Consider the following 26,436-nt stretch of genomic DNA (forward strand, 5'->3'; position numbering starts at 1 on the left):
GTAACCCCCTACCTAGGCAAACCACAGCTTGTTATGGGCTTCCCACCCCCTTTTTATCTGCGTAGGGAGAGTTTGGATTGTCCTAAAGATTTGTTGTTTCTTCTTTTCATTTGGGGAACTTTTATTTCTTTTTTAAGATTTTATTTATTCATGAGAGACACAGAGAGAGGGGCACAGACACAGACAGAGGGAGAAAGCAGGCTCCGTGCAGGGAGCCCAACATGGGACTCAGTCCTGTATCTCCAGGATGACACCTTAGGCCGAAGGCGGCGCTACACTGCTGAGCCACCGGGGCTGCCCTCATTTGGGGAACTTTTATTGACTTGAACTGTGTACATGTAACTTTTAAGTATGTATGCATACGTTTTTCAGTATCTCAACACATAATGTACATCAGTTGAAAAGGTGGGACACATAGTTGATGTTAATGTTGGTGAGGATCATGTTCCTTCTAGACTTGGAGTATTTTGATTTCAAGTTAGGATGGAAAAGATGCTATCTGCCAATAAGCTTGGAAGTGTGGTCGTTTCAGACCTATCTGCTAATGTGAACAGATGGTCATGGAGTTGAGCTGTGGGCAGCCCTGAGCCTCTTCATATGTGATCATTCTATCCTTTTTCTCCCATGTCTCACAAAGCATTTCAGTTTCTTAATAGGTTCTGGATTACTAATATTCTGGGCCCCCCAGCAGGCCCTGGATTACTAATTCTAGAACGTAAGCCAAATTTAAGCCAAATAGATATCTTTTCTTTAGATACATATGAGTGAATACTTCTCGTTGAACTTTATAATTTTTGAACCTCATTGTTAAAGAACTTGGGTTATAAAATGAACAATTCATTTAGAAAACTATAAAGATAGGGATGCCTGGGTGGCTCAGTGGTTGGGCGTCTGCCTTTGGCTCAGGGCATGATCCTGGGGTCCCGGGATCCAGTCCCACATAGGGCTCCCTGCATGGAGCCTGCTTCTCCCTCTGCCTCTGCCTCTTTCTCTCTCTCTCTGTGTCTCCCATAAATAAATAAATAAAATCTTAAAAAAAAAAAAAAAACCTATAGAAATATAAGAAAGTTTTGTTTCTTCTCTGATTGTCTTAAAAGACAAAATGAAATTTTTAACACATAATGAGCCTTTTAATGTTCATAGTTTTGAATTGGGCCAACTCAGTAAATTTTCTCTTTGGTACTCATTTTTATCCCCTTTTTGTGATGCCTTTCATTTGCTTATGAATAATTCATTGGGAATTTACCTTACTCTTTCTCTTTTCATTTAGGATGAGGATTTTGTGGGTCGGGATGACTTTGATGATGCTGACCAGCTGAGGATAGGAAATGATGGGATTTTCATGTTAACTTTTTTCAGTAAGTAAATACACATAGCAGAACCACCTCCCACAAACCAGAGTGCTTTGAATTATGGGTGAATATGACTGAAATAAAATGACTAGTTGAACTATTATTTTAATATATTATGTTTATTTTATGCCTTTTACTAAGATGTTCAGAGCTTAGTTCACTTTTATCTTAATATTCTGTTTATCTTCTATTTCTATGAATATAGAAAATATAACTGAAGCAGTTTGGGGAATGCTATATTTTTATATGAACTAAGCCTCATCTTTTAGGTCCGCAAAGACCCTTAGCATTGCTCTGACTCGTACCTGACCTGTAGAGTAGGAATTAAAGGCCTTATTAATCTGATGGATTTTTTTTTTTTTTGCATGCTTCTATTTTCTGACAGATCAAAGTCAACTGAATTTTTTTTTTGCCTCCTTCATGTTACTTTTGTTGTTGTTTTTTGTTGTTTTGTTTTAAGATTTTATTTATTCATGAGAGACACAGAGATAGAGAAAGAGAGAGAGAGGCAGGGACACAGGCAGAAGCAGAAGCGGGCTCCATGCAGGGAGCCCAACGCGGGACTTGATCCCGGGTCTCCAGGATCAGGCTCTGGGCTGAAGGTGGCGCTAAACCTCTGAGCCAACCGGATTGCCCCTCCTTCATGTTATTTTTGCATTCATCTTTCCATGTGTCACTTAGAAGTGAGTGACTATTTTTTTATTTGCTATATTAAAAAGATAAGATATAAAGGAAATGCAGTGCTTTTAAAGGTGGTGTGTTATGAAGCTGTCAGAATTCATAGAAAGATGAAAAACCTGAATCAGATTTTATTTACTGAAGTGTACAAGTCCTAAGTATACAGTTTGGTGAATGCTAAGGCATTTTTGAAAGTGAATAGCAGTAGACGTAATGTAATTATCTGATATTCAGAGCAGATGACTTCTTGTTTGTTTTGGGGAAGAGGACAGAGAATAGATTTTTGGGGGAGATAAGGCAAGGGTTATGGTGGGTGGGCTGAGCTGTCTTTTATCCCTGGAAAACCCATTGAAGCAAAAGCACATGTAGAAGGCACTCTTGCTTCTTGGGTAACAGGATGTGTGTCTCACAGGGTTTTTTTCTTCTCTCTTACAGTGGCATTCCTCTTTAACTGGATTGGATTTTTTCTGTCTTTTTGCCTGACCACCTCAGCTGCAGGAAGGTATGGGGCCATTTCAGGATTTGGTCTCTCTCTAATTAAGTGGATCCTGATTGTCAGGGTAAGTTTATACTAGAAAATATAAACCCTGTAGAGAAACAATCAGTAGAATAACTTTGATTATTTGATTTTTTTCTTTTTACATTATTTCTGCATTTAAAATGATTTTAGGTTTGTCTTTGTTCTGGTTTCATGAAGTTGAACCTAAATCAGCTGCAGATGGTTCATGCGTGTAAGTTTTATAGTTAAATCTAGTGAATATTGGTGTCCCAAGGCAACATCCTATAGGATGTTCACAATTTGCTTTCTCTGCTGTTAATGTCTATAATGTGTGTTTGTTCTGAAATTAGTTGTTTTTGTAATAAAAAGAAAATACCACTTCTTTGGTGTCTCATCAAAAGCAGGCATTCCTCACATTAATTCTGCTGAAGTTTTGGTTTTTCTTCTTCCCTCTTTCTTGCTCTTTGCTTCTCTCTCCTTTCTCCCTCCCTTCCAGGGTTGTTTATTAGTAGCATCGTTGGTTCTGCCAAAATGTTTTGGAACTGAAATTGTTTACAAGTGCTACTCCATTGGGGGGGCTTTATCTCTAAAATATATTAGAGAGAAATCTTCAGTGATTTGGGAGTTACAGGTAGTCCAAATTACTGAAGTAATTTGTACTTTAAAAGATCTAATCTCTTAAAATATGTTGTGATTTCAGGTAAGTTTATTGCTTTTGTCAATTTAATAGATAAAATCAATGTATTCATAAATTGTCATTATTAACTAATTAGTGGGTATTGACTGGACACTGGACTTTTTCATTTTTCAAATGTATTTATTCTAAAAAAAAAAAAATGTATTTATTCTGACCAGTTGTTAACATTTTTAGGATTCTGAGTTCCTTTGAGAATCTTTTAGGAGTTAGGAACTTTACCCCCCAAGCAGCTAATACATACTCATCTAAGACATGGACTTAGGTGAAGAACTCAAGCACTAAAGAGCTTTTCCATTCCCTCCCTAAATCTTAAATTGTTATTCCTATTAAGAAATAAAATACTGGCTTTCTGCCCCTGGACGCCGCCGAGTAAGCATCGTTAAAGTCTCCCCTCCCACCGCCGCCAGAGTCTCCCAAAGAGCCCAAGCAGCTGCGGAAGCTCTTCATCGGAGGTTTGAGCTTCGAAACGACCGATGAGAGTCTGAGGAGCCATTTTGAGCAATGGGGGACGCTTACGGACTGTGTGGTAATGAGAGACCCCAACACCAAGCGCTCCAGAGGCTTTGGGTTCATCACATACGCCACCGTGGAGGAGGTGGACGCGGCCATGAACGCCTGGCCGCACAAGGTGGACGGAAGAGTCGTGGAACCAAAGAGGGCTGTCTCCCGAGAGGATTCTCAAAGACCCGGTGCCCACTTAACTGTGAAAAAGATTTTTGTCGGTGGCATTAAAGAAGACACTGAAGAACATCATCTAAGAGATTATTTTGAACAGTATGGGAAAATTGAAGTGATTGAGATCATGACTGACAGAGGCAGTGGCAAAAAGAGAGGTTTTGCTTTTGTGACCTTTGACGACCACGACTCTGTAGACAAGATTGTCATTCAAAAATACCATACTGTGAATGGCCACAACTGTGAAGTAAGGAAAGCCCTATCAAAGCAAGAGATGGCTAGTGCTTCGTCCAGCCAAAGAGGCCGAAGTGGTTCTGGAAACTTTGGTGGTGGTCGTGGAGGTGGTTTTGGTAGGAATGACAACTTTGGTCGTGGAGGGAACTTCAGTGGTCGAGGTGGCTTCGGTGGCAGTCGAGGTGGTGGTGGATACGGTGGCAGTGGGGATGGCTATAACAGATTTGGTAATGACGGAAGCAACTTTGGAGGTGGCGGAAGCTATAATGATTTTGGCAATTACAACAATCAATCCTCAAATTTTGGACCCATGAAAGGAGGAAATTTTGGAGGCAGAAGCTCTGGCCCCTATGGTGGTGGAGGCCAATACTTTGCCAAACCACGAAACCAAGGTGGCTATGGCGGTTCCAGCAGCAGCAGCAGCAGCTATGGCAGTGGCAGAAGGTTTTAATTACTGCCAGGAAACAAAGCTTAGCAGGAGAGGAGAGCCAGAGAAGTGACAGGGAAGCTACAGGTTACAACAGATTTGTGAACTCAGCCAAGCACAGTGGTGGCAGGGCCTAGCTGCTACAAAGAAGACATGTTTTAGACAATACTCATGTGTATGGGCAAAAAACTCGAGGACTGTATTTGTGACTAATTGTATAACAGGTTATTTTAGTTTCTGTTCTGTGGAAAGTGTAAAGCATTCCAACAAAGGGTTTTAATGTAGATTTTTTTTTTGCACCCATGCTGTTGATTGCTAAATGTAATAGTCTGATCATGATGCTGAATAAATGTGTCTTTTAAAAAAATAAAATAAAATAAAATACTGTATTTTTTTAAATGATTTTTAAAAAGATTTATTTATTTATTTATTTATTCATGACAGACAGAGAGAGGGGGGGGGTGGGGGGGCAGAGGCAGAGACAGGAGAAGCAGGCTCCATGGAGGGAGCCCGACAAGGCGGCGCTAAACCGCTGAGTCACCCGGGCTGCCCAAATACTGTATTTTAATGCTCAAACTGCATTAAACTTTCAGATAATAAAGCCCCCAATAGAAAACAGATAACATTAGTTAGCAGTCTTTTTTTTTTTTAACCAGAAGTTTCACTAAACTGACTAAAATGTTAAAACTGAATTGAATGAATCAACTTGTATCAGGATGGCTTTGTCTGTAATAGAAAACTGAGCTCAAAATGGCTTAGAAAACAGTGGGAAAAATTTATTTCCCATTAAAACAAGTCCTGACATGGAGGATCACCATATCTGTTTTGCTTATTCATTGACATCATTAGGGACGATTGATGTCATATTGGTACAGGTGCTCCTCCCTCAGGATTCAAATGGCTATGGCAGTTTCAGGCATCACATCAGAAGCACAGCTGTGTTCAGAAGAAAGAAAACTTATTTCTTTTCTTTCTTTTCTAAGTGCAAGAAAACCTCAGCAACCCTCACTTCCCAATGGCCAGAATGTGCCATTATTTGGCAAAGGAATGGGGGATTATTATGATGTTCATAGTAAAGCTTCCAAGGTTAAGGCATACCAAGAACAAATAGTTTTGGGACTGAGTAAGCAAAGTAAAAGTATCATCAAAACATATTTCTAGGGAGATCCCTGGGCGGCTCAGCAGTTTAGCGCCTGCCTTTGGCCTGGGGTGTGATCCTGGAGTCCCGGGATCAAGTCCCACATCAGGCTCCCTGAGTGGGGCCTGCTTCTCCCTCTGCCTGTGTCTCTGCCTCTCTCTCTCTCTTTCTCTCTCGTGAATAAATGAAAATATTAAAAAAAAAATGAGGTTTTAACCTCATTATAAAAATAAACTTATTTGCTTTATTTTTCAGTTTTCCACCTATTTCCCTGGATATTTTGATGGTCAGTACTGGCTCTGGTGGGTGTTCCTGGTTTTAGGTAAGTGCTTTTAACATAGACAGTGGAGAGAAAAGATAGTGTTAAATTTTAGAAGTAAAATTACTTTTAGTAAACCCTCATCTTCCTTCCAACCCTAATATATAATTCTTAAAAATATTTCTTAAAGATTAGATTGCCATCACCATTATTATATTAATAAAGCATCTCTTGGTGGTCGATTTTTTTTTTTCCTAACCCATTCATACATATTTCTCAGATTTCCCATGTGACCAGTGGACACACTAATAAGATGACTTTATAGTCTATCAGTTATTTTCTCCTGGATAATTACTGCCATAAAAGGGTTTATAAAAGATTATAACCAATTGAACTACTCAGGAGTCTATGTGGCCAATTTTCAGTTGACTCTGTCAGCAGGAAACAAAATGTATAGCCTTGCTTGACAGAACTTCCAGAGGAATCAGTATTGGGTTTCCAGAATTCTTTGGTGAGAATAAGAATGATTTTGCAATGGGAAGGAGGCCTTTAGGATATGAATATATATATATATATTTTTTTCTAGGTATTTCAGGTTCTTCTTAAGATTATCTTTTTTACTCTTAAGTATTTATTTTAAAACCTCTTCTTTCGAGACATTCTCAAGCAAAAAAATGAACATTGGGGTGAATAGTGTTGGCTTCTTCATTCTTTGTATAGAAACTATATATGATATAATAAGGGACCACCGTCACTGCTGTCATTTCTACAGAATTATAGCAGAGCCATCCTATAGCTGTTTAAGATGGTATAATGGCCTCACCTGCTTCTTTGATATCACTTCTCCCGTGTCCTGTTTAGGGCCTTCTTATTGCCTCCTTAATTAAGATCCCTGGTGGCAATGCTGCTGATGGGTCTGGTTAGTACAGTGTACACCCCTGTCCAGTAGTTGCTTAATACACTCAGGACTTACCTGCTTTGCCTGTGGTGATAGACCATGCATTGCTGAACCTAAAATTTAACTGGAAAATATAAGTCTTACATCATATCAGCCCCCACCTCTCCAACAGCATCATCTACTCTGCTAATAATGGTCATTGAAATTCCACGGAAAGAGAAGTCATGATTTCCCCCCACCCTTAATTATTAAGACGCTTAATAATAAAAATGCCCAGAGAAGAGTTACTTTAGAGGAATAGTTTCTGGGTTGCTTATTCACAAAATTGTATCTTTAAGAAAAAGGCTAACTCTCCTTTTTCCCCCAAGCCAATACTGAATGGATCGAAAAAAGAGCCACTAACATATTTTCAGGTTGATCGTTGACAGCATAGATAATTTAAAGAAACTTAATGAATTATCTTCCTATATTAAAGTTTCATGGAAGATGAATTTATAATACTTGTAATTAATTGATCATTCTGTCTATCTTACTGTTCACTAGTAAGCAGAAAAACAGTGAGGCTTTGGATATCATTTGTGCGTTTGGACACAGTGTTTGGGTCATTTTTAGAATTTTTCTTGCGGAAAGAACCAATTTTGGGGTTTGTGTTTTGTTGCAAGGAACAGGCCCACACAGAGCTCTCAAGCTGACAGCCTATGAACTACAACCAGCCTGTAATTGTAGTCTGTTTGTTCCATAGTTATTTTCAGAGGTTTTTTTTATTAGCCACCATCATTTAAAAACTTAGAGTTTCCACATAAAATGTCTGAATTTTGTTTACTTTTCTTAAAATTGGGATATCTAGCAGAACAGGCCTATATTTCCCCAAGGCACCCACCTTTTGGTGGGAGCTGTTGCAGGTGTCCCCTCCTATTAGGCTGTGTGCTTTCCACTTTACTAGGATTCTCTGACGCAGCTCTTCATGGGGTGGCCTCTGCTCTGTAGTCACTTACTACTTTTGGTGCCAAACAGAATGGGAATGAGGAGTGATTGCTGAATGGGTACACATTTTTTTTTAGGGGTGATAAAAATGTTCCAAAACAAAGATAATAGTTTTGGTTGTACAGCTCCATAACTACTAAAATTAAAGCCAGTGAACTGTACACATTAAATGAGTGGACTTCATGGTATGTGAATTATATCACCATGAAAGTGTTTTTAAAAAGTGTCTTAAGATTCAGGGACCAGCCCTAAAGGAGGATGGCCCAGGAGTGTGTGAGCTGTTTCTAATTAGGGGGCACATCACCTTTCCCATGGATTGTTCTAACAGGTGTCAACTGTGAACGGCTAGCTTCTGGTGTAGACACACAAAATCAGTCTTACTCCCTTAGTGCCTCACAAATAAATGGCCAAGTGTATTCTACTTGTATATATTTTTTAAGAATGGAGAAATAGAGTTTAGAATTAAGAATATAAAAATAGGTGTGGAGGGGGAAAAAAAAAAAAGAATTGTAATAGGTAAGGGGATCCTGACATCTAGTGGACAGCATGTGTATAGTTGATAGGAAAAAAATGCCATGCCAAGGGATGTTTTGTTTAACTTGAGAAAAATATTTTCTAACCCCTCTCTTTTTTTTGGAGTTAATTATCTTGAAATACTTTTTTTGAACCCAGAAGGTAGGTTTTGATAATGCTTCTCAGGTTGCCACATGTACATATTTAACTCCATCTTATATTTTATTTCCCTTTTAGACCAATCACATTCTTAATGTACAAAGCCTTTCATTTGGGCTCTTGAGATTTTTGTTTTCCTATTGAGAACTGGAAATTTTTTAATGGAAATCCTTAGGAAATTTTGGAGAAAATTGCTTACGTTTTCATAGCTTTTAGCAGAAAAATGATGAAGTAGTGCTATCAAGAGGGATATTTCTGGGGAAGGGACTTAATACAGAAATTATAAACTCATTCTTTTCTTTTTTAAATCAGGCTTTCTCCTGTTTCTCAGAGGATTTATCAATTACGCAAAAGTTCGGAAGATGCCAGAAACTTTCTCAAATCTCCCCAGGACCAGAGTTCTCTTTATTTATTAAAGGTATTAAACAAAACTTTATTCTAGACCCAGTATAATCATGTGATACATTGCAGATTTCTATTCAGGTTCAGAGTAGAGTCTACCCCCTATGGTAGGAAATACAGAGAAGGTAAGGAAGCCACAGTCCTTGCCTTTTAGCAGTTTCTAGTATAGTAAGGATGTTTTCATAAAAAACTGTTGAAAAGGGCAAGTTAGAAAAACTACCACAGGAGAAAACATTATCTCATGTTCTGACAATACAAAAGAGTCAGGGGTCTTTAGTCATCAGGGAGCTAGGATATTTGGCTCTATGAGGTCCTAGATCTTTAAATCTTGAATCCTAAAGCCACTGCTTATTGTTGTACTGTTCTAGAGGAAAGTACTGGGAAGGAGCCTTTCAGGCCTAATCAGTGAGCTTTAATTAGATCCCCTAAGCCCCAGATCTCCAGTGTGAAGAAACCTTTGGCTGTATCAGGATCTCCTTTTGCCTGGTTTACTTATAAGCCCGCCAAGACTTCCATCACTTAAAATTAGTCAGGGAAACTTTCCTGGTGCCCTTCTTTAAGTTCATACATACCCTGATATTACCACTCTGCTGGTAAGGAGGGTCAAACTTAAGGAAGGAGAAAGAGCCTATTCCCCTGCCTTGAATAAAAGGTCTAAGTCGTGTTGAGGCTCCTCTTTGATTCCTATGTGGTTTTCCCCAGAGCTGATTCTTAGATCAGTAGCTGCAAAAAAAGGAAGAACTGTGGAATCTTGAGAAAGAGTACACCAGAGAGAGACCTCTCTGGTAACAAGATCTAATAGGACTTCTCTCTTTGCTCCTTAAGACTTTTGGGGATGAGTGGGTTGTGGAAGAGAACTTTGAGTTACATCTAGGGGGCTAGGCTAGTTGAAGATCAGGCAAGACTTTGTTTTTTAGTTTTTGGGTTTTTTTCAAAGATTTTATTTTATTTATTTATTTTTTTATTTAAAGATTTTATTTATTTATTCATGAGACACAGAGAGAGAGAGAGAGAGGCAGCGACACAGGCAGAGGGAGAAGCAGGCTCCACGCAGGGAGCCCGACGTGGGACTCGATCCCGGGTCTCCAGGATCACGCCCCGGACCCAAGGCAAGCGCTAAAACCACTGAGCCATCCATGGGATCCCCTCAAAGATTTTATTTTAAAGTAATCTCTGCACACAATGATGGGCTCAAATTTATAACTCTGAGATCAAGAGTTGCATGCTCTACCAACTGAGCCAGCCAGGCGCCCCTTCTTTTTCTTTTAAAAATAATAGATTCCATCAGTCTAGTCAAATGGTAGCTTTTGGGCAGCCCTAGTGGCTCAGTGGTTTAGTGCTGCCATCGGCCTGGGGTGTGATTCTGGAGACCCAGGATGGAGTCCCACATCGGGCTCCTTGCATGGAGCCTGCTTCTCCCTCTGCCTGTGTGTGTGTGTGTCTCTCATGAATAAATAAATAAAATCTTTAAAAGAAAAGATAGCTTTGAATTTCTGAATGGACTGAGGTAGCACCTCTGTCTCTTCTCTTCATTCTTCACTTAGAAGGAAGTTTTGATATTTATTAGGGGATTACATACCTTCCTCATTTTGTTTCTGATATATAACAGATATCAGCCAGATTGGGAGAAAGCTTGAACTTCTCAGTTTTCCTGTATTGCTAGAGACTGATTGAAGAGTTTTTATTTATAAAAATTGTTACTGTTTTCTTTGGATTCTTAAAAATTCTGAAAAATTTTTTAAAAGATTTATTTATTTGACAGAACACAAGTGAGGACAGAGGGAGAGGGAGAAGCAGACTCCCTGCTGAGCAGGGAGCCCGATGTGTAGGGCTCGATCCTAGGACTCTGAGCTCATGACCTGAGCCCAAGGCAGAGGCTTAACCAGCTAAGCCACCCAGGCCCCCAATTCTGAAGTGCTTTATTAGGAGTATTCTAAATGTAAAGCGAAGTGTCTTTATTTGAGGTTCTGAATTGAAGTTGACAGTCATTAGTATTAATGCTGATAAAGCTGTGAGGGACATTAGGCCTACTGTTCTCTGTATTTTGGAGTCAGGAGCCTTAGCATGCTTTTCGAGTTGTCAGAAACTTCAAGCATCCCCCAGTGGAGGGCATAAAAGGTTTCTTCACTTTTCTATCTGACTTTGCTATTCTAGTATTTGAAATAATTTCTGACGTGCCCAGAGGATTCAGAGCTCTAAATTAGGGGACTTAGAGCAGCATTTAGAATTCTAATGACTTCCTTAATAATTGTCAGTATCCCTAGAGTGAATCTGAAAAGCTATAATATCTCTTGGGACTGAATTTCCTTTGTCCATTGACAGGGATAAGAACTGTTCATATGGATCCAAATGTAGAATGTTTCTCTAGTTCAGAGGAAATTTAATTTAATTTGAAGTTGTGCTAGCAAACCATCTTGTAAGGTATTAAGATTTTCTTTCATTGAGACTTCTTATTACTTCATTTAATGTAATTGTTGCTAGTTAAAAGCTAGCTGTAGGCTTACTTTTTGCCAGAAAGACATGGGTAGGGACTTTTAAAATAGCTTTGCCATAACAGAAAAATAACTTAGTGCCCATTAAGTCCTAAGATCTGGCGTTTTACTAGAAAAAGGTGTAAGAATAGTGACTTTTCAGGTGACGCAAAATATAATACACACAAACCTTGAAATGACCCCAGAAGGCCTCTTTCTAATCAGTTAAAGCAGTTGTTAAAAAGCCACACACTAAAGTTCATGTACTTCTATCTTAGGAGCTGCTTTCAGGTTCCCTTTTGGGAGCTCATTTAAGCTTAAAAAGGAAATCTGGTTTCCTACGCCACAGTGAGAAAAACCAAATGAAGCTGTTAGAGGTGGGCCCAGAGGCATCAAGAAGTGTTTGAGTACAGGAAGCAGAAGAATAAAATGTAAATACTCTTTCTATATTGTTTAAAAAGAAACAGATACCTTTTAGAAATCTCTTTATCTAGAGCACCTGGGTGGCTCAGTGGTTGAGCATCTGCCTTCGGCTCAGATCGTGACCCCAGGGTCCTGGGATCAAGTCCCTGCAGGGAGCCTGCTTCTCCCTCTGCCTATGTCTCTGCCTCTCTGTGTGTCTCTCATGAATAAATAAAAATCTTTAATAAAAAAAAAATAGAAACTTCTTTATCTAAAATTGTCAAAATGTAAAATGTTTATACTTTTTCTTATTTACCAGTTAACTGGAAAATAAATTTATATGGAGTACCACTTGCTCTGATGCTGTCAAGTGGTTGAGGGCTTAGATACAGGAGCTGGGACATGGTAACACAGTTAACTGGTATCCAACACTACTCTGAAAGTACTGGCACATAGGTAGCACAATAGACTTTAAATTCTAATATTTTAACCACTTTTGAAATAGGAAGGAGGAGCACCTGAGTGGCTCATTCGGTTATAACAGCATCTGCCTTCGGCTTGGGTCATGATCCTGGGGTCCTGGGATCAAGCCCCCACTACCACCACCAGTTGGGCTCCCTGCTCAGCGAGGAGTCTACCTCTCCTCCTCTCACTCTTGCTCTCTCTCAATAAATAAATTAAAATCTTAAAAAAAAAAAAAAAAAAAAAGAGGATCCCTGGGTGGCGCAGCAGTTTAGCGCCTGCCTTTGGCCCAGGGCATGATCCTGGAGACCGGGGATCGAATCCCACGTCGGGCTCCCGGTGCATGGAGCCTGCTTCTCCCTCTGCCTATGTCTCTGCCTCTCTCTCTCTCTCTCTGTGTGACTATCATAAATAGATAAATAATTTAAAAAAAAACAGGAAAGAGAGTTTTGGTGTTTTTTTTTTTTTTTAAAGATTTTATTTATTTTTTCATGAGAGGCAGAGAGAGAGAGAGAGAGAGAGAGAGAGGCAGAGACATAGGCAGAGGGAGAAGCAGGCTCCATGCAGGGAGCCTGACGTGGGACTCGATCCTGGGTCTCCAGGATCACGCCCTGGTCAAAGGCAGGCGCTAAACCCCTGAGCCACCCAGGGATCCCTGTTTTGTTTTTTTTTGAGAGAGACAGCGCACACACAGGCACGTGCATGAGCTGTGGGGGAGAAGCATAGGAAGACTCCCTACTGAGTCTGATAAGCAGACTCCCTACTGAGCAGGGATCCTGATGCAGAGCTCCATCACAGGATACTGAGATCATGACCTGATCCCAAGGCAAAGGGGTCAACTGACTGAGCCAGTCAGGCGCTGGCAGGAAAGAAAGTTTTGTAAGCCCTGACATTAATGAAATAGGACCCTTCATATTTAGATGATTCCTGTGATCTGGTGAGCTATACATGTTAGACACCAGATATTTAATTTTTCCCCTCTGTAATGATAAATGCTTTGATTTTTCCCTTTCTAGTTTCCCCTCCTCCTCCTTAATATCTCTCTTAATTTATTAAAGGAAGTTCACCTCAAGTTAAAGTTTGATTTATTGACTGTGTTATAAAGTAGCAAGATAGTAAAAATGTTTTTAGTGGAATTTTTGCTTAAAACAATCGTATAATGTTCAGGAAAAAAAGGGTTGTCTTCCTCTTGAAAGTAAACGATCTGTAGGTTCTTGGCTCCTTTTGTTTCTGAAGTGATCTCATCTACAATTCAGTAATGAAGTCTGTAGTCCCTAAAACCTTTCTTTCCTCCAGTTGTGTTACAGCATTGTTTTTGTAACAACTTGTGAATCAGGTCCATGTGAACAAGCCTCTGAGTCTTAAGAGAGCAGTGAGCACCTCTCTAGCAGTCATTTTCATCTGTAGTCTGTACGGTAATTGAGATTACCCGTTAATAACCTAGCGAGGTGTATGGGATTTTAATGTTTGCTGGGTGGCTCTGACTTTGAGGGATCTACTAAAGCTAATTTACCTCTGGAGGCAGCATGGTCTAAGGAAAGTGGCCAGATAGTTAGTTATCTGGGTTGTATCATATGTTCTTGCAGATTCTAGTGTTTTGGTGAATAGGAACAATTACATTAGTTTTCATCTGTTAAAGGAAGCTGATAAAACTGAAGTTACTTCAGTTTGTAATAAGTCCTGCCCCCTGGCAATAACCTCCATTTGACACGGGTCTGCTGATACTCCTTTTGCTATTTGGTTTGGTTTTTTGAGTTCTTTATGTTCGCATGTCTTTGTCCCTGCACATCCTGAGGCCTTTCAACCTAAACAAAAGTTGCTCTTGTGTCAGTAGTGCTGGTTTCCTTGGATACCAGCTGAATTTGGAATATGGGAGAATATTAACAGTTTAAAAACCATATGTTGATTTAAAAATATTTTTTTTCATATGTTGATTTCTGCTATTGTTGTAGCTCCTGTGCATCATGTCAAGTCAGCCTTTTGAAGATTGATGCAGTTGTCTAGTCAGAAGAGATAGAAAAGGGTGCTTGTAGCTTTTACAGGAATTTGGAAAGGTGAAAAGGGAGCTTAGGGCCAGCATATGAGCCTGTCCAACTCTCCTTGGTGCAGGGTATACCCAAGGTACTTTCTCAAATACTTATTAAGTGTATATCTCTTTACTGTTTTTTTTTTTTTTTTTTTTAAAGATTTTTAAAGAGACACAGAGGGGCAGAGACATAGGCAGAGGCAGAAGCAGGCTCCATGCAGGGAGACCGATATGGGACTCGATCCCAGGACCTCAGCGTCATGACCTGAGCTGAAGACAGGTGCTCAACCGCTGAGCCACCCAGGGGTCCTTCTTTAGTATTTTTTTTTAGCACAAATATCTGAAGTTCCTTATGCTTTTCCCCAGTATTTCCATGAAAACCAAAACAATTACACCAATATAGAAATGCCTCAGAGTATTAGATGAAAATTGGACTTAAAATATATATAATATATGGACATTGTTTTGAGTATTTCAGTCACATCTGTTCCTTTTTAAAAATTAGTTTTACTGGGATGCCTGGGTGGCTCAGTGGTTGAGCATCTGCCTTCAGCCCAGGGTGTGATCCTGGAGACCTAGGATCGAGTCCCACATCAGGCTGCTTCTAATGGAGCCTGCTTCTTCTCCCTCTGCCTGTGTCTCTGCCTCTGTCTCTCTCGCGCTCTCTCTCTAGAATAAATAAAATCTTTTTTAAAAAAATAAGTAAATTTAAAAAAATAGTTTTATCAATTTTTTTCAGAGATAAATTGACTTTTTTTTGTACTTGTTTTTGACTAAAATAAATAGACTTTTTCCCTAATTGGTTAAAAACGAGTGTGTGTGATATCTACGAGTTTGCAGTTGTCCTTTATCTTTACCATGCTCTGAGTACAGCATGACATCATTGGCATCCTTATTGGAAATCTTCTTTGTGTGATATCTAGCAAAATTGGCAGAGTAAATCGTAGCTTCAGATAGGTCAGAAAATGGCCTCTGCACTGGGTTCTGCGGGGTCTTGGCCTCCACGTTACAGTCATCACTGTGGGGCTAAGTGCAGGGTGAAGGAAGAGGTCTTTGCATTTCATTCTTTTGTGAGGAAGTTTAGAGGAACCCCGGACCTCATGGGCTTTAGAGAAAGTGGTCAAGTTCTTTCTAGTTCTGGAGTCCTTGGTAACTTTAGGAACTAAAATTTTAATGTTTATTGAATAGTATGATGTCAGTGTATAGTAATCTTAAAGCTATGTTAAAATGTACTTCTTGTGTCTCCAAACATCCTGCCTCCTTTTGTGACTACATCCTTCTCTTGGCCAAAATAAAAAGCTAACTAGAGTTTCAATATTCAATATCCTTCTCTGGCAGATGTTTTCTGGCAAAGGCCTTCCTGCGTTTATGAATTCTCTCTCAAGAAGCAAGGGAACACCTGCAGGAAGTGAATCAAGATGCAGAACACAGGAATAATCACCTGCTTTAAAAAAAAATAAAAGTACTGTTGAAAAAGATCATTTCTCTTTATTTGTTACTAGGTGTAAAATTTTAATAGTTAATGCAAAATTCTGTAATCATTGAATCATTAGTGATTAATGTTTGAAAAAGCTCTCTCAATCAAGTATGTGATGTATTAATAATGCCTTATCTATGGTTTGTAGTCATTTTAAATAGCATGAGCCTTGTCCCTGTAGTCAGTAGGGGGCAGTCTTGCTTTATTCATCCTCCATCTCAAAATGAACTTGGAATTAAGTATTTTAGTGTAAGATATGTATAATGCTGGCCATTTTAAAGGGGTTTTCTCAAAAGTTGAAACTTTTGTTATGACTGCATTTCTGCACATAATCCATACTTGCTGTTGAAATTAATCTATAAATTTATTCATTTGTACTGTGAACACCTGGAAGCAAAATCATAGTGCAAAATACATTTAAGGTGTGTTCAAGAATATGTTCTGAATTGGTAAATAATAAGCATTAATTTTTTATAGTCTGCATTCCAAATTTTGCAGTACCTTATTCTGTGTTATATACCTAAAAAATTGTAAAGGTGGTGTCACTGTATAAAATAAAAAGGGCAAGGACAAATGCAACTTAATTACTAAAATTCAATTCTTGACATTCTTTATGATTAGAATCCATACCCCTCCCCCCCCTTTTTTTAGGTCTCCTGATAGTTAGGCCAGGGGCTGGAGTAGGGAGGGAAATTAGGTATGCAGGTGCAAAGAAAGAATTAGTTTGGAACTTTTGAGATGATCCCTAACATACTGTAGTAGTACTACTTGCTTTTACAATGTGTTAGCAGAACCGATGAGTTATAAATGTAGAATGATGTGCTTTCTGCCAAGTGGTAATTCACCTTGGTTTGCTATGTTAAAACTGTAAATAAAACAGAACATTAATAAACGTCTCTTGTGTAGCAACTTTTGCTGTAGATTAGTGTTTAATTTCTTGGTTTGCATTTGTTCATTGCCAGGGCAATTTTTTCTACTCCTTATTCATACAGATTCATGCAGAATCATTCACGAAGTACAAAAAAATTGGTTTGAGGCCAGTTTTTTTCTTTTTTTCTTTTTCAGCACAAAAAGTTCCCTTCTCTTATACTCAGTACATTCCTAAAGATGCATGTGAAAATTGCTTCTGCAAAAGATAATGGATTAAATAAGGAGGAGTTTTAGAGACTTTAAATCATTCCAGAATTCCCAATTATGCTTCATTTTTTAGACATAATCTTAATTTATTTCCAGTATTTTCTGCATATTACTTGCCTTTGCTCTTTTTCTCATTCGAACACAGTCCATTGGTTTAGGTCCTATGAGCACCTGGCTGAGGTGAAAGATTACTTGTTCCTCCTGATTTCTATTCTTGTCCCAGTTGTGCTAAACTTAAAGACCAATGGTTCGTATAATGTCAGCCATTTGATTTTTTTTTTTTACACCTCTTCCACTTTTTCAAATAAAATATAAAGAACAAATGCAGCAAGATGGTCAAATTAACTATACAAACCAGCACCTGTGTGGTATGGTACCTACAAATATTATTTCTCTGCTGCATGTAAGTACCTGGGATCAGCTTAGGAAGTCTGATAAGGGGTGTCAACATGTAGTGCACAGAAGCATAGGTTGTTTGAAAGCTAAGTAGGAAAATTGAGGGCCTCCTGGATGGACATTTCAATGATCATTGTAACTTGTTTATTTATTATAACTTATAGTATATGTTCTTGTTCATATTTCAACTTATATTTTGCAGTTAGGTAAGGAGGGGATTTTAATGAAAGTCTCTATGAATCTCTTTGAAGACTTTGAGATTTTTGAATTAGATTATGCCAACAATAGAGTTTAGAAAATTGTGTAGTCTATTGTGTTCAAAGTTTCAGAATGAATATATTTCTAATAGTCTGAATAAATTTGCACACATGCAACAGAAAATTATTTATATTATCTTACAGGACAAAATAGAAGGGCCCTAATAACATAAACTGAAACATTATAAACTCACTTTGTGTTTATTCTTTAGGTCCTTGTGCCGTATTTGGTTTTGTATATTCAGAGAATGAAATACTTAGAATTCCTATTTCTACATATTTGGTGGTCCTTAAAGGCTTTCTCACATGTAAACCTATAGTCTGACATGCTAAGTACTTTGAAGGGTGATTTCTCTTTTTTTCTTTAAAATATTAGGAATAAAGATAATAAAAATAATTGGAATAGTGAAGTCTTCTCAGATGTGTAAAGTTGGTCCCATTTATTAGCTGGAGTCCTTAACTATTATTTGGATGGAAATATTTATACTATACTGTTACTTTTCATTTTTCTCTCTCATTTTGTTTCCCTTTGGTAGGTTCATTAGTAAGAATAATAGTTTGTTTGAAAGGATATACTGAGGAACCACTGTTACTCGCTGAACATTACGGAATAAACTGGCCTTGATCCTGAGCTAAGGAACAACTAGGGCTTACCCATGACCACAGAGGCCCCTCACACCTCATGCCTGTTCATGTGGAATCATACAAGCTATGTTTAAAAGATTCTGTGTAGCAGTTTCTTTTTTCAGAAAATTAGATTGCTTTGTGTGGGAATAAAATGTTATTAAAACTTGTTAAAAAATTAGAAGAGTGAATATCTTTACTAACGAGATCAATTTTGTTTTGGGTTTTAAAGAAGAATTTTAATGAAGTAAATGATTGTATTTTTAATTTTTTGTTCACTTTCTTGTTAATGTAAGTTATCTCACTTGGGCTATGGCCCACCATAAGACATTGGTAGCACCTAGGAAGTGTCTTTTGACCTTCACTGTATTCTTAAACTAGAATATATTCCACTTGGTTATAAATTGCTTAAAGGAAGAAAGAACTACTGAAAGGGAGTTTCAGGGCTAATAAAAGTGATTAATTCAGTTTAAGTAGTTGCTGAGGTGGCAAGATTCTGAGGTCAGAATCAACAAAAATGTACCCCAAAAATGGAGTGTTTTTAGCTTTGAATCCAACCATATTATCTCTTCTCTACGTCCAACCTTGACAGTTAACATGGAACATGGTAGATACTAGAAAAGCACTTGACCCCGATTCCATTAAATATTGATAATCAAATTTTAACTTCAAACATGCCAAGACTAGACACAGAACTGTACATTTATGTAAAGTATGTGGGAATATTTTGTGAACAAGGACCTGGGATCCCTGTGTACTATGTGAATCTAGTTCTTGGTGAAATCCCAATGATGAACACCGGTAAGTCATATGTAGAATGTAGTCTAGTAATTTTCAGAATCTTCTCTTGTTTTTCAGCTATTTAGAAATATACCAGGAACTCCCGAAGAGGAGAAAAGGTTTAGGTTGACAGTAAAAGGTTTTCAGGAGGAAAAGAGTTGCAGAAACGGATTTTGTATCCTCTGATATTAAAAACAAAACAAAATAAAACTTTTTGACAAGCCAGTTCACTGTCTCACCTACAACTTGATGGTCTATAGAAAGACCTGCTCTTAACAGAAATCTGAATGGAAAGCTATCCTCCCAGGACAGTTTCCCTATCTATAAGTTTGAAATACCATCTAATGCATGGCATCTTGATCCCCTCAACTCTCCAGTTATTCTCAGAATTTGAAACTTGTAGAATGTATTATTCAAGTTTTCATTCAATACCTGTTTCTACTTAAAAGTCTTTCTCGGGGATCTCTGGGTGGCTCAGCAGTTTAGCACCTGCCTTTGGCCCAGGGCGCAATCGGGATCAGAGTCCCACATCAGAGTCCCACATCGGGCTCCCTGCAGGGAGCCTGGTTCTCCCTCTGCCTGTGTCTCTGCCTCTCTCTGTGTGTCTCTCATGAATAAATAAAATCTTTAAGAAAAAAGTCTTTCTTCACAAACATTGTTTTCTTAGTTTTGACGGCTTTAAGGTCAAGTAGTAAATTAGTAAGATGTAAACTTAAATGCACATCTGTTACACCTGAATATAGAATATGTGAAACAGAATTCTCTTGCATTTTGCAGAATTTCATCCAGTTCAGAAAGTGAGATGCATTTACGTAAAATAGCTCTCCCAACCCTGCTGTGTGTGTTGTTCAATGTGCTCTAAAAGGGATTAGTTTTTACTATTTATATGGAAAATGAAACATTTCACAAACTTTTCCCTTTCCGTATGTTATTGCTGGTTTTAGACAACAAAAATCAGAAAAGTGGTGTCCTTCAAGTCTTAACAAAGATTAGTGCAGAGGCTCTGAGAAGACAGTATTCATTGTTTGGGAAGTTCAAGAGCAGTATATACAGCCTGGGAAACAAGAAAATGGGTCAAAAACCTATGAGAAATGTCAAATAGGAAATGTGATTTCCTGACACAAAGCATTATCAACTTAACTATACAACAAAGGAAGTGCTGCCTTCTGACCATGAAACAGACTGACTCTTTTCTGAAATTCATCCAGAGCCACAGTGATTTTCCACCTTGCAGAGTTAGGGTTTGCATTCATGTCCCCTACTGAGAGCTGCTTCCCCCATTTAAGCCAGTTACTTCCTGAGCCAAGTAGAGGATTGGAGCAACCTATTATCATAACTTGGCTAGAGTTACACTTGAAACATCCTTCTTTTGCACAACAGTTAGAAATGCCTAAAATGTCCCTTTATGTGAAGTTTTAGAATTTTGCCCTCTGCTTTCTGATTTTATGTCTTTATTTTGAAAAGACATTTCATAGGCTGTATTTGGCAGGCGCTAGGTTTAGACATCATTCTGGTCGTTTGAGCACATTCATTCTCTGAGTATCAACTTTAAGGATTTTTGCAGCAATGATTTATTTCCAGTTCACATTTTAACTGGATTTGCAGATAATAAATTAGTAAGTGAGCCACTTGGTTTGTTGGATCAATATCTTCACAAACCCTTTTATTGCTACATCATTTGGTACTATGTAGTTTTTAAAAAGTGGAGACTGGTAGCCTAAAGAAAATTAGTCCATGTTTTTCTAGGTTTGACTCTCAAACTCTGGATCTGTGTTTCCATCATGTATAGGAGAAAAACCTTTTTGGGGGGTTATATATATTTTCCCTGAGGCTATATGTGTGAAATGGGTTTTAATCTGTATGTAGGTGTCCCACCTGTATTAAGCCCTTCTGTGATTTAGCAGTTCCCAAGATGTAGCATTGAAACAAAACTTTGTTTTTCTAACATCCATTTTGTAATATTATAAATAGTCAAACTTGGTTCCTGCAGCAGTTCCTCGGAGCTTCCAAATAAGGGTAATGGGTAAGTTCTCGTCACTAGTCTTCACTTTCCGTGGAAGTTTGGATAGAAGAAATTTGCAGAGTTGTATATTTACATTTAAAATGAAGAGGTGTTTTTATTTCCATTAGGGTATTTTCAGGGCATGTTTGCTGGGTAAAATTAAGAATTATTTTGTCTTCAAAACAGGTCTGTAGGTCTTCTCAGAGCTCATGGCTACCATACTTCTTTAGAGCAGGATTATGGGAACGAGTGTGTTTGCAGAGCAACAGGGAAAGGCCATAGGGAAATTAATTTCTAAATATTTGACTAAGAATGAGTGGCCTCTTCCTTGGAGGTCTTTAAAAATAGAATGGATCCTCATCTGTTTGAAATGGTTTAAGGATAAAGGGAAAGGAATGGATTAACAGGCCCCTTGAAATCCCCAAGAGCTCTAGAGGTTTATACGTGGCCCACATCAGTGACAGATGCAACGGTAAGTTCAGCAGATGTCACATCTACTGCTCCCAGGCCACGCTCATTTTAATGTGATGATCTTATGGGAGCATTGTCCTAAATAGTCTGCAAGAGGCAAAGGAATGTGTCAACCTCTGGTAAACCTCACTTGGGAGGCTTATTACCTACTACTACATTTATTTTAAGATCCAGTGATCAAAAAAAGTTACACTTCACTCAGAATTCCAAAATGAGAAAACAAAAAAAGCACCCTCTAGTTTCTAAAGCTGTTTTCAAACCTCTGTATATTCTGAAGGAATCTTGTTTAGGTGGCATTAGCTAATGTTACCTTTCTGAATCCTGCTCCTAAGGGACCACTGGAGGAAGAAAGAAAGCAGATTAGGTGGGTAAGGAGGTCCCTAGAGGAAATGAAGTCTGATTTGTTAAGAAAGGACTGATGGAAGAGGGTGGCAAATCAGTTCCTTTTGTCCTTTGGTCCTGCTTTAATCCTTTAGACTCACAGGATAAAATTGCTAGCTAATTTGCGAGGAGCCCCCTATAAAAGAAGATTGGCCTAAATTGAAGAATAAACTTAAAGAGTGACTAAGGATTTTTTTAAATTCCTCCTTTATTCAGGTCACTTTTTTTTTTTTTTTTTTTAACATATGATTATGTCTTCAAGAAGTGGTTGGATACCCTTCTTGAGAGGTTTTCTTTACAAAAAAAGGAGAAAGGCCCTGAAATTCCAGAGACTCTTTCCCCCCTCACTGTAGTCTTCTTTTTAAGAGTGTGATGAACTGAATTCACTAGGCTGTAGTTTACATTTAAAAAAAAAAAAGACTAATGTGTTTTATGGTGGCATTTTTATGCAGGTGACTCATTGGTAGAAGTATATTGACCATTTTAAAGTGCAATCTGATCTTACAGGGGGAGACATAATTTAAATGTCAGAGAATTTAAGTTACAGACACTGTACTTAGGACAAATTATTGTGTTTGCATCTTGGTGCCAATCTCAATCATTTCCTCATTAGGTACTTTTTTTTCAAGTAATACCTATCCATCCAAAAACAGTATACTAAAAATTGTCATTAAAACATATCAAGTTTTAATAGCAAGCCATGGATACTTTTACTGCCTTTTATTTATTGCCAAGTGTATTTTATTAGAAGGAAAGGTAAATAACTGTGTTCGGCAGAAAATATGTAGTGTAAGTCCCAGTAGCAGTTATTATTTTTTAACTAGATGGTGAAGCATTTACACACTTAGTTTATTAGTGACCTTCCCATAAAATTTTTAGGAACACAAGGCCAAACAGAGGTCATAAGTTTCTGTAAGCTGGCCCTCTGCTTTGGGTGACATGAGAGAGCTGAAGAGAAGCCAAGACACCCTCCCTGCGTCTTCACTTTCCAAGCAACCTTGGCTTCACCTCTGTCTACAGTGTTCTCTTCCCCTCTCAGAGAATGATGGATGAAATTCAGATAGTCACCTGTGTCTGAAGTAATAAAGCTGTATTTGGAAAGAAGAATTCTACTTTTATATTCCATAAATACTTGTGCCCTTACTTTTTTGTTGTAAACCACTTGACTGAGATATGATGGACATACAAAAAGCTGTACATATTTAATGTATGCAACTTGCGTTTGGAGAGAGGTCATTCAGATGCCGTAAACATCCGCTACTTCCAGAAGTTTCTTCCTGCCCGACTATTATTTTAATCTATATCTAAATATATCCAACATCTCCCAAAGTTTCTTCTTGCCCTCATCATCATCATCATCTTTTGGTTTTGGAGTGAGGATTTTTGGTTTCGCTTTGTTTTTGGTGATAACACAATATAAGACCTTTTTTTAAATATATATTTTTAAGATTTTTATTTATTCATGAGAGAGAGAGATAGAGAGGCAGAGACACGGGCAGAGGGAGAAGCAGGCTCCATGCAGGGAGCCCGATGTGGGACTCGATCCTAGGACTCCGGAATCACGCCCTGAGCCAAAGGCAGGCGCCCAACCACTGAGCCATCCAGGGATCCCAAGACTTCCCTTCTTCCCAAAATTTCAAGTGCACAATACAGTGTTGTTAACTCTGGGCACTATGCTGTATAGTGGATTGCTAGGACTTACTCATCTTGCATAGCTGAACTGCTCTGGCTTCTCGAATATAGATGTTTTCAGGCTTCATTTGGTAAAAAGTTATTAACTGGGGCAGCCCAGGTGGCTCAGCGGTTTAGTGCCGCCTTCAGCCCTGGGTGTGATCCTGGAGTCCCGGGATCGAGTCCCACATCGGGCTCCCTGCATGGAGCCTGCTTCTCCCTCTGCCTGTGTCTCTGCGTCTCTCTCTCTCTCTCTCTCTCTCTCTCTCAATCTCTCTCTCTCTCTGTCTCTCATGAATAAATAAAATCTTTAAAAAAGAAGTTATTAGCTGATTATGATGCGTATGACTGGCTGTCACATATGCAAGCTCTGTAGAAGAGAGCCCCTAGCTGCTACGAACTTCTGGTTGAGGGCAAGGGCTGGGCAGGACATAAGACAGTGCTTTCCTGTCCAGGAATCTCAATACATCATAAGTTTCTCTGCCTTACTTGTATAGTGGTGGAAGAAGTTTCCTACACTTTTCAATTACATTAACCTGCCTCTAATTTTCTTTTTACAGCAGGGCATTAAAGATCTTAACAAAACCAAATGTTCTCCAAGGAAAGAGAGATTACTGTCACCGTAGAAGCCCTGATGCCCAAAGAGCTGACAAGGATGGAGGGGTGAGGGGTGCATCTCAGAGGCCTGGAAAACCAGCTGCAAAGGGAGGTGCAGGCTTGAATCCACCGGGCCATGGCTTGAACCCTTACTCCCCATTTTCTAGCTGTGTAATCTAGGTCATTCGGTTGCCCTAGCCAAGCTTTTTTTTTTTTCCTAACCTGCGTTCTGGACTATTTTCTCAAGGAGCTCTTTTTAGATTTAAATGGGATAATGTAGTAAAGTGCCTGGCAGCTCTGTACCCAGCTACGGCACTGGAACCAAGAGCAGGACATGGAAAACCCAAACCTATAATTCAAACCAAGGGCATTCATTCCCTTCTCAGGGCCACGTGGCTTCCCTAAGTTCTGCTTTTCCTCACTCTTTCTTTCCTCAAGGCTGTCATTAGACCATCCCTGATAATTCAGACCACTCTTCCTCCTAAATTCCTGCTGCCCAGATGAGAATATGACTTAGCCTTGCTTTTCTGGTAATAACCATCATGTGTTTATGTAGGACGTTCTATTTGTATACATGTTCATTTGATCCTCACAGATTACCATAAAAGGGCGTTCTTTACCACCAAGCAACCAAAACCTCCCTCCCCCTGGCAAATAATCTTTCAACAGTCACGTCAAAACGCTCTATAAATCCAATAAACTCTGATTCTCATTTTCTTTCTTGAGTTCTACAGGCTGAGATTCTGGCCTCCTTTTTTCTTCGGCCATTTGTATTATATTTCAAGATTTCCCATTCATTATCTTTGTGTGGATTTGGGTCTTCAAAGTGTCCTTTGAACTTCTTATCCTTCTCCTTGTTTCTTTCTGCACTTGCCTTAAATTCTTCCCTACTTTCCCCACTCTACATATTCTCTGCTTCCCTGCACCTCCCCCAACAAGCTTTCTAGTACTTCTTGGCTTTTTCCGGCCCTAGATTCCTACAAATCTCTTTTCTACAACCATAGATAGGGCCATTTTCTCTAGCTATCTTCTGCCTCCTTTTCTCTGCATCTCGCCTGGGCCACAGCAACGCTAGTTGCTTTCTGCCTTCCTTGGCCATCACTCCCCCCCACCCCTCCACCCTACCTCCCCCACCTACCCCCCTACCCCCCCTACCCCACCCCACCCCCGTGCCCCACATAACCAGAAAGTCACAGGCTTTAATTTCCCTCCTGAACGCCCCTGGGCAGCAGAGGTACACCATCTTTTCCTCTTATTTGGGATTTGGGGAGCTTCTCACAGATGTGGCCCTGGTCACAATAACTATGGGCTCAACTCTCATATCCTTTCTGTGTGAGTTTGGGTTGTCACTAAATAGGAGACAATGAGATGTCCTCTGCTCACTGTTCTTCCTCATTTTGCAGGAACAGAAATGACTTCTGTGGGAATCTGTGGTGAGCTTTAGGTCCGTATGGAAAAGCACCTGATAGTTGGCTAGCCCCAATTTTCAGAATTCTGTCGATGTTTCTGAACTACCTCATAGGAAACACCTGCAAACTTCTAATTGGAATTTTATCTTCTAAAAATACCTTTAACCATTAAAAAAAATAATAAAACATCCTTACTCAAATGTGTCTTCAACCTGTGTAGATATTTATGCTTTCATTTGCAGACCTAAGTGGAGCAAGGATTAAAATTGAACTTATAAATGAACTGAATAAAAGCAACTATTTTATCTGCTTTATTGATTGGAGTATCAATAAGATTTTTTTTAATTTTTATTTATTTATGATAGTCACACAGAGAGAGAGAGAGAGAGGCAGAGACACAGGCAGAGGGAGAAGCAGGCTCCATGCACCAGGAGCCCGACATGGGATTCGATCCTGGGTCTCCAGGATCACGCCCTCGGCCAAAGGCAGGCGCCAAACCACTGCACCACCCAGGGACCATCAATAAGATTTTGTTTACAAAAAGGTTCTCTAACTGAAAGAAAAGGTTGGAAAACCACTGCCCTAGGTGAGCACCCCAGCTCATCTCTCACTTTGCCTGAAGCTGTTGGACCACAATACTGTTTTTTTTTTTTCTCCCTTGATCGTACAGGGGTTTCAGAAAACCTTGATTTTGCAAAAAAGAGCCAAAAAAAAAAAAATCTAAAAGTCACCTCTATTCCACTACCCTCCCCCCACAAATCAACTGTTTTTTCTTTTTCAGTCTTGTTTTTGTATATTTATCACTTTGACATAGTGTATAGTTCTAGCCTAGTACAGTCCAGTGAGATGAAGTCACTTATTAAGCCATTCTGCTTATGTCATACATTAAATTTTTGCTGTCCTGAAGATTCTCTTGCCTTTTCCTGCTTTTCAACTAGGGTTTGTTTGTTTGTTTTTA

The 26,436-nt window shown here is 38.9% G+C and overlaps 2 protein-coding genes across 3 annotated transcripts in view; both read left to right on the forward strand.

The window, feature by feature from the left end:
- The window catches only part of NDFIP1 (Nedd4 family interacting protein 1), a 67,907-nt gene that overhangs the window by 37,331 nt on the left and 4,140 nt on the right, over positions 1–26,436 (forward strand). The window contains exons 4-8 of one of the 2 annotated variants that reach the window (XM_041766631.1): positions 1,271–1,358; positions 2,466–2,590; positions 5,956–6,022; positions 8,826–8,931; positions 15,615–16,662. In XM_041766631.1, the coding sequence (XP_041622565.1) occupies positions 1,271–1,358; positions 2,466–2,590; positions 5,956–6,022; positions 8,826–8,929 (384 nt within the window). In that variant the 3' untranslated portion in view covers positions 8,930–8,931; positions 15,615–16,662. Of the gene's footprint in view, positions 1–1,270; positions 1,359–2,465; positions 2,591–5,955; positions 6,023–8,825; positions 8,932–15,614; positions 16,663–26,436 lie in introns of those variants that run through there. The other variant, XM_041766630.1, reaches the window with a different exon arrangement.
- On the forward strand, positions 3,639–4,586 carry LOC121497253 (heterogeneous nuclear ribonucleoprotein A1-like; the record flags this gene model as incomplete). Its single annotated transcript, XM_041766632.1, has 1 exon — positions 3,639–4,586. A coding segment is annotated over one exon (948 nt), but the record flags the coding sequence as incomplete, so codon positions are not given.

This window comes from Vulpes lagopus, chromosome 8 (genome assembly GCF_018345385.1).
Source record: "Vulpes lagopus strain Blue_001 chromosome 8, ASM1834538v1, whole genome shotgun sequence".
In the NCBI taxonomy this organism is placed as follows: Eukaryota; Metazoa; Chordata; class Mammalia; order Carnivora; family Canidae; genus Vulpes; species Vulpes lagopus.